Source organism: Prunus avium, chromosome 4, assembly GCF_965620075.1.
Source record: "Prunus avium chromosome 4, drPruAviu1.hap1.1, whole genome shotgun sequence".
Classification (NCBI taxonomy): Eukaryota; Viridiplantae; Streptophyta; class Magnoliopsida; order Rosales; family Rosaceae; genus Prunus; species Prunus avium.
Genome location: NC_142287.1, coordinates 18,629,896 through 18,638,355, shown reverse-complemented (window position 1 = coordinate 18,638,355; position 8,460 = coordinate 18,629,896). Strand labels below are relative to the sequence as shown.

Below are 8,460 nucleotides of genomic sequence, written 5' to 3'. Positions count from 1 at the left end.
TTTTTGGTCTTTTAAAAACCGAAAAACTTTTTGAAATTAATTTTTTTCAAAGAATGGGTAAATTGCCGAAATGCCCCCTGAATTTGTACTTAATTTGAGATTTACCCCATCACCTTTTTTTTCACAAAATTAAGGACTTGAACTAAATTATAATCTCAATTTCCCTCCTGCTGTCCAAATTCTCAACATTTCATCCAATTTTCAGTTAAATGATTAAAAATAATTTTTTTTTACTTGAAAAACCCTAACCCACAATCCCAAAGTTGCATCTGAAGATGAAAGGAGAGAGGCCAGCTTTTAGGTGGGCACGATTTGACGAAATTGCCCATCCACGTGAGGGGCACGTGACCAAAACATGACGGGCGTTAACAAAATTTGACAGAAAATCACGATTGTCCTTGAATTGCTCGAAATTGAAAGTACATGGACAAAATTGACCAAATCGAAACGACAGGTACTAAAGTGGTAAAAGCGGCAAACTACAGGGACCCAAAGTGACCTTTTGCCCAAAAAAGACCTTCCCCATAGCCATCACATTTCTTCCCCACCATTGCCATCACACCTCTCCTCATCACCACAGCCAGCCCCTCATCTCACCAACCCAAAACAACTCCTCCCCATCCCTTAGCTTAGCCACTCCAATCCTCGATTGAAATCACAGCAGCCAGTGACCCAGCCTCTTCCCCACCCGCAACCCACCCTACGTCCAAAAAACAGAAAAGTAAACCTTATCCCTACCCACAAACCCAAACCTATTCGCACCATTTCCCCTATAATTTTTTCCCCCATAGCTTTAAAGGTCCAAACCTCTTCACCTCAGAAGTTCATTGCCCCTTCACCCGAAATCTCGACCCCAAATTGCACAACTCATCAATGGATTCAAGATTTGAATAAAATGGGGCTGTTTGGAGGGTGGGGGCTGATGGGTTTGGTTGCATAGAGAGAGAGAGAGAGAGAGAGAGAGAGGGCATAGAGATAGATAGAGAGGGCAAAGAGAGAGAGAGAGGGGCAGAGTCATAGAGAGAGGGAAGAAGGGGTTTGGTTGCAAAGAGAGAGAAGAAAGGGTGGGTGGGTCCCACCCCTCTGTTTATTAAAATGATTTTTTTTTTCATTTTATATGTCATACTATTTTATTTTACAGTATTTTATTATTTTTAACATATGAAATGACCAATTTGCCCTCATATTTAACAGCTAATTGGATGAAATGTTGAGAATTTGGACGGCATGAGGGAAATTGAGAATAAAATTTAGTTCCAGTCCTTAATTTTGTAAAAAAAAAAGGTCATAGGGTAAATTGATAATTAGGTACAAATTCAAGGGGTATTTCGGCAGTTTACCCTTAAAGAATGAACTTTAAAATATTGAAACTTCATTAAAACTTATCAAAGGATGAAAGAGACCCTCTTTGACCAATCCCTTCATAGCTCATAAACTGCAATTTCTTCAGCTTTCTACAGCTTCTCCAAAGCCAACCCAAGCCCCAATCACCAACTCCAATTCCAAATAAACAAAGACTTTCCAAACCCAATTATGCATCAGAATCCTCGTTGCAGAACCCATATTTTGTATTGGCATCAACAGCTAACTCAAAACCTTCCCTACAATAAACCAAGATTGACAATTCATTCAAAGAAGGGAAATTGAGGATCCACAATTTGGTGTGTGATAGCATTTTGATGGTGGTGGCGGCTAGGATGGGCGAGTAGGGGGAGGTAGCTAGGATTGGATGGCGGTGCCTTGTTTTTTAATTTTTAGTTTTTAAGTTTTTGTTTTTGGATCTCATTTTTATTATTTTTAGTGCTTTTTTATTTATTTTTAAATTCAATTCAATTATTATATTAGTTTTTAAAAACTTTTTAACATCAAATTAACGGATGGGACCACATTGGCTAACGGTGCTAAACACAAGGACTAAATTGACCAAATTAAAAACACAGGGACTAAATTGACCAACACGATCAAACACAAGGACTATTTTGACATTTAAGCCTTTAATTTATTTATAATGATAACCGAATCCCAAGTCATTGAATGTTTCCATCAAAAGTCCTTCCAATTAGCTCAAGTGATGAGGATGAGTGGGGAAATGGATTAGGATTAGATTATATTCTCTCCATTGTAGAAAAGAAAAATAGATAAACCAATGAATCAGTAAATAAATAAATACAGAGCTGTCTTGCTACAACAATACACAAGCATATTGCCTAAATTTGTGTGTGTGTATACATATATATAGTTGTATATTCCATTTCCAAGCTACAACAAGAGAACAATAAGCTTGGCAATTTCAAATGAAGAAACCCAAAAACAAAAAAACAAAACAAAAAAAATTATAATCACATTTGAAGATCACTGTCATGCCTAATTGTTAGCACTAATAATTAAATAAGAAGATCATTTCTGAACGAGTCTCTCCTTGGTTTGGTCTTGTGGGGTTATATTGAGAGGTGTCGAACGCTCTGATTCAGATGAATGGATGAGGATTTGCATAACAATTACAATAAGGACGAAGAAAGTAGCTGAAAATGCAATGCCTTTCCATGAGGATAGGAGGGCAGACCATGGAACAAATTTGAAAATTCCATAGCCAAGTAGGCAGGACCAGAGTAACACAACCTATATATTGTGACAAGAAAATGGAATTAGAATGAGAAAAAGAGGTAAAAAGGATAAGATGGTCAATTGTGAAATCTCACAATTAAGGACTTCATAGGTCTGCCAATGTTTTGGAGTTGCTGGTCACTGAATGCGCCTTTAGCAAAGTACTTCTCCAGTAAAGCATCCTGGTAGTCGAAAAGTTGGAAAAAAGAAAGAAAAAAGGGCATCAAACATACATATGCAGTTACTAGGGGGCTATAAAGTGAGCAGTGTCAAATGATGATGAAGATCTGTTTAGGTCTGCCGGTATGATTGCAATTTGCTGCGCCCTATGAGTCAATTAAAAAGGAAATGCATGAGCAAGCTGTTGTGGCCCAAGCGGTTAGGAGCATTCACCCTTGCACTCGAGGTCATGCATTTGAATTCCCCTTCCCCCAATATCACTTGTATTTAAAAAAAGAAAGAAAAAAAGAAGGGAAAGGAAATGCATGAGAACCAAAGCAAAAGCAGCTATACCCGGAAGGATAAGTACTTTAAACCCAAATATGAGAGTTATGGGACTTCTATGTCTTGGCTGCACACAATTTTATTGATCTTTCTCACTTAGTGATTTTTTCTTGGGCTAACCTGGGCTATGTGTCCGGGTACTTCTCCCTCCAGACAACCCCTTAAAAGTTTCAAGCATAAGAGAATTTCATATAAAAATAGAAAAGAAAAGAAAGAATGTATTAATGAGTATACCTTGGTAACAAATACATCTTTACACCACTGTCCAATTCCGTCAGCTGTTTCGGGCAATTCCTGCATTGGATGTCTCCTGATTTGTAATTTTACCTGTAAGAATCAGAAACTCCTTATACTTAGTAACATATTTTTCTGACCTTTTTCCCACAACCATTGGCCCCATTTCATTTTTCAAGACAAGTGTGCGCTCAGTTTTCTGAGAGAAGCCTCAGTCCCATACTGTGTAGAAGGATGCAAGGGCACATCCAGCTCATCTAGCACGAAATGTCCCCTTCTACAAAATGGCTGTCCTGTCTAGTTTTTCCATATATAATTTGAGATGATATTGCTTTGTTTTTATTTAGCATTCAAATGAGCATAAGTCTATCCAGAATGGACACTTAGACGGACACAGGACACCCAAGATAGAAACTTTTAGTTAAGTAACAAAGGAACACTGCAGGAACAGCCCCTGCTCATAAGCACGTCCATGCTTTTTGTGCATAAACTTGCTAGGTCTCAATTTGTCAGTTCAGTATACAGAATCTCACGTAATTATTCATCCATGATAAGTACTTTGTATTTTCCATTTTTTTAAAAAATTCTGGTAGCATCTTTGGTTATGATAGTTATATGCTAAAGATCCATTTCCACATGTCATGTATGTGCACGGTTGGTATATTAGGTTGAGTGCGTTGAAAAGAAGCTGGTTTATTGCTAAACCAGCCAGTAAATATATCCCTGAACCTCGGCCTGGTCACATTTTCTATGGTCTCCACAATTTTATTCTTGGATTCAAACTTTCTGACTTAAATGCTATCTTAAAAATTTGCACTATTTTTACAAACAGATTGCCTCGTTACTAGGACATTAGTAAAACAAAAGTAGTAAAGAAATACAAACCATATCTGTTGATTCCATGCAAGATGATTTAAAGGTTCCTAAGTAAAACAGTTCACTATTTAAGAGAAAAACAATCAAGAAATTCCAATGTACCACACCAATTGAGATATGCAGCTAAAAACTGATCAATGACAAGTAAGAATGTGTAATGTTCCCTACAAGAAACTAATGATGCACTAAAAAAAAAAAGTTAGTTATCTAATAACAAGTAACTTTATCAGCATATGCAGAAAGAGTTTTGTTGTCCTACCACAGAAGATTGCCCTCGAAATATTCTCAACAATGTAGGCGGTGGCTGATTTTTGGGAACAGCTACCGTACAATCATAAATTGCTGGAACAAATGAGCGCATCTGGCTTACTGATGAAACAAAACCCTGAAAGTATGAAAGAAGTACTACAATTTTAAAATAAAGGGGATACACAAAACTGTGGAAATTATGTTGATGAGTCACATTATGAAATTATGGGAAAAAGGACATAATGGCAATGTACAAGGAACATCTAGTTTTAAAAATTCAATTAGGATACTGCAGACACCAATTTGACTTAAAAGGAAGGAAAAATGGTATGAAAAAAAATTGTAAAAAGACTTACCTTTGTACGTGGAAGCAAGACATTCCTAGGAATAGGCAACCCTCTTGAAGCAGCAAACTCTTGAGCTACCATTAACTTTGCCTGCGTAAATCGCGTTCCTTCTACAAAGAGAGCCAACCAAAAAGGGATGGGGAAATCCTCTAGTTGTTGAAAACCTGACTGTAGTGGGAAACCCCATGAGTTATAAAATGACAAGGAAGAAAGACTGTCAAACATATGCGTATAAATACATTTACAGATACCTTCAATGTAATTTCATCTTTAGTCCATCTTCTTTCCAAGAAGAAATATTCAGAAAACCACATTGACCAACCTATGACCTGCGTGCATGTACTGCATTATTAACCCTTACTGAAAGATTATCACAATACAAAACTAAATAAATGAGTAAATTAAAGGACAATACATAAGTTAAAACATACCAAAAAGAACATCATTAATTTCAATAGGAATAGAAAGATACACGTTGAGTGAAAACTTACTGGGAGGAACATTACTTCTTTCTTCATGATGGCTAGCGCACTACCAAGGCAACCTGAGCGCTGTTCTTGATAGATTCATTTCAATCAGTTAATTAGAAAGAACAAAAATTAAAACATGATTTTCAAGAAACACAGTGGTTAACAGGTATAATCAAATTGTTGACTCTGCCTACTCTACCTGTAATCCTATTTTCATGACATAGAGGGTGAGGGGTTTGGATTAAGAAAAGATACGGTGGGGAGGATGGTTTTCTGGAACTCGGACCAGTTATTCGGAAAATATTGATGAGGTCAACAGATGAAAGACAACAAAGGAAGACAAGATGATGGTAATTTGTTTTTCATGAAGTCAGACAATTATATGGCAACTATATGCTTTTAAAACATAGACAACGATTAGTGTGCATGTTTAACATCATACAAGTGACACTGCTAGAAATAAATTCACAAAGATAAGCACCTGAGCTACGAGCCATCCAACAAGCCAATCAATGTCACTTCTGTGATTGCAAATGACAAGCGCATGTTCTTTACCTGAAAATTCCACAAACAAGACAACAGTCAGTCAACACGAGAGATTTGTAAATGTAAAAAAAACTCAATTCCTCTTTTTTTATTTCCATCAAAATCTTAATTCCTCTCTAAGACTGAAAGATATGGAACACAACCCATTAATAATTGTCACCTCACCCATTAACTGAAAGGTGTCAGAATCTACATACAACTCAACCTGCAGCAGAAGTTCCAACTAGTTAGACCGTGATTAGGATCTAAAACCCAAGTACACCCATCAAAAACAGGAATGCCTATAAGTTCGCAAGGTAAATATGGTGGTGACATAGCAACAGTTTTGTTTCCACTGCATATGTGGCAATCTAATGCAAATCAGAGTGTGTAAAAAGAAAAATCGTTCTGTAAATTAGAGTATAGAACTTAATTGACATTGACATATTGACAAATTAGATGAGAAGAAGATTTTTCATCCTGAAGGTGCATGCCACTTTCCTCTTTTGCTGCTCACTTTTAAGCTTCAATATTTCTTGAAAGATTTAGCTTTTCATGTCTGCCGATATTTAATTTATTCTTACCATCAAACTCTCCCCAATAAGCCAACCCAAATTGTAAGCCCCCTAAAAGTTTGGGATTATCAATTTGGCTAAAGATGTGTATATATTGGTTTCATCATATCTTATCACGGTGCATTTCTCTGGAAAAGGTAACAAATACTATAAATGTGTGCTATGGCAAATTTCCCAATGAAGAGGTAAAGGAATAAACAATTTTTTTTTAGTACAAAGGAATAAACAATTTTAAGAAAGAATCACACCTTGATGCCTGCCCACCAATCAATAAGCCATATGAGTTCCAACCAAAGCAACTCTGCAACTACTTTGTTGATCTTTCTATACAACTTCTTTGATATAGGACGAAGAAGGATGAAAGAAACTACCTGAAAGTGCGTATATGAATAAACTCACAATATATGCACTAAGTTAACCAAAACTAGAAAACTTGGCCAAGAAATGCTTTATGAAGGTAATTGAGAGATTTGATAACATTCATATGATGATATAGAAAACCAGTGGCAGGTCCATTCTAATTTCGTAGCTTTACTAGAGAGAAAAATGGAGTCTAAGGTTTGGCATGCAAGTCCAGTTGTATGGAGAGTTTGATGCATGTTATTGTAAGGAAGATATGTAATGTAAGTAAATGAGGAGTGTTAAGGCACATACACCATGTTCTAATTCGTTGGATCAAAATCCAATTGGTTAATAAGACAAAGGTTTAGAGCATATAAGTAAACGGCATATTTCTTATTAACCATTCGATACTCATCCAAGAACTTAGAACATGGTATATGTTAAATTACTTAACAGTATGTCCTTGAACATTCTTGTATGTGCAATGTGGTGAAGGTTTGGTAGCGATATACGGAACAAGGATGCCATTTATTGAGCCTAAGTTTATGTCATTCATCTTGGGAGTAAGCATCTATTAAAGGCATTACTTTACTGATGATTCAACTTTACAGCTCTTCCCTGTTTCCCCCTTCAATTAAAACATTTTTAACAACTAATAAGGAGTCCTGTAAATATAAAGTTGTACCGTTGTGTTTGAAATTTACTATTATGATTACATTACTCGAAGAAACAGAGGCATTACAGAAAACCATGGCCCAAATTGTAGTCGATTTTTGAGACCGGCACCAATAAATCAGCATTGCAAATTTCCCTGTCTATAAGTTGTTAAGAAACCGCTCTAAAGAATAGGTTAGAAAAATCTCTACTTGCTGTTTAAAATGCAATTGGGCCATTCAATTTACATGCAACAATCAAAACCACCGTCAGGAAAAGAAGCACATAACCACATAGCAAAAGCCACAATTGGTAATATCAAATGGGTTTTCTTCCAAAAACCAAATTGCAAAAATGAGAGAGAGAGAGAGATTAATCATTAATGCAAGACATACCTGCATGAGATTAACAATGAGGCCTGAGAGAATGAAAAGAACGCCAATGGGAACGATGGCGAGTACAGCTGGGATGGCCATGGCTGCTAATGCTATTCTGGCTTTGGGTTTGGAGAGGAAGAGGAGACAGATTCGATGGGAGACAGAGAGAGCGTTTGGGGATCATAACAAACGAACACTGTCTGCGTGCGTGCGTGTGTTTGTTTTGCTGAGACGCGAATTGGAAGCCGCATCAAACGCTTGATGTCGTTACAAAATTTTATTATTCTTCAACATTTACATGAAGCGCTATCATGTGATTTGTCATGTGGTGTGGGTGTGGGCAATTGAATAAGTTCATTTTTTACAATGCAAATATGTTTGTAGCCGTTAGATTGACTGATTATTTCTACTAAGTTATGCATTAGTCATGATTTATTGGACTTTCTTCCCAAGATTTTGTACTAAGATGCCTTTCCATTTACAGAGCGTAAATTCGAAGTGTGCCCAATTAACGTCTTTTTTTTTTTTTTTTTTTTTTTTGGTCTGAACCATGAGGTGGTCTTGGATGGGCTCCAACTATGAGTGGCACCTTTAAGCCTTAACCACAACTCAGACTAATCCCCACTTACACCGGGTCGGCCCGTAAGGGGTAAAGTGTTGGCCAAAGTGGTGACTCCGTACGAGAGCAGGGATTGAACCCCTG

The 8,460-nt window shown here is 36.8% G+C and overlaps 1 protein-coding gene across 2 annotated transcripts; it reads right to left on the bottom strand.

The window, feature by feature from the left end:
- Positions 1–2,139: 2,139 nt before the first annotated feature.
- Positions 2,140–8,032, bottom strand: LOC110760256 (1-acyl-sn-glycerol-3-phosphate acyltransferase 2-like). Of its 2 annotated transcripts, none has more exons than XM_088251303.1 (11): positions 7,776–8,032; positions 6,633–6,755; positions 5,996–6,035; positions 5,766–5,839; positions 5,246–5,365; positions 5,066–5,143; positions 4,824–4,982; positions 4,478–4,603; positions 3,343–3,435; positions 2,700–2,786; positions 2,140–2,619 (listed from the first exon to the last, which is right to left on the bottom strand). In XM_088251303.1, the coding sequence occupies exons 1-11, from the start codon at positions 7,854–7,856 to the stop codon at positions 2,398–2,400; spliced, it is 1,203 nt and encodes a 400-aa protein (XP_088107429.1). In that variant the 5' UTR covers positions 7,857–8,032; the 3' UTR covers positions 2,140–2,397. The 2 variants fall into 2 exon arrangements, with proteins under 2 accessions (XP_088107429.1, XP_021818190.1); XM_021962498.2 differs by having other exon boundaries at positions 5,306–5,365; positions 7,776–7,922.
- Positions 8,033–8,460: the final 428 nt, after the last annotated feature.

Coding starts and splice junctions, on each gene's coding strand:
- LOC110760256 (XM_088251303.1), bottom strand. CDS start 7,856: ATGGCCATCCCAGCTGTACTCGCCATCGTTCCCATTGGCGTTCTTTTC. Junction 5,840..5,995: donor TGACACCTTTCAGTTAATGG/GTGAGGTGACAA, acceptor TGGAATTTTCAG/GTAAAGAACATGCGCTTGTC. Junction 5,366..5,765: donor TTGGATGGCTCGTAGCTCAG/GTGCTTATCTTT, acceptor TATCAAGAACAG/CGCTCAGGTTGCCTTGGTAG.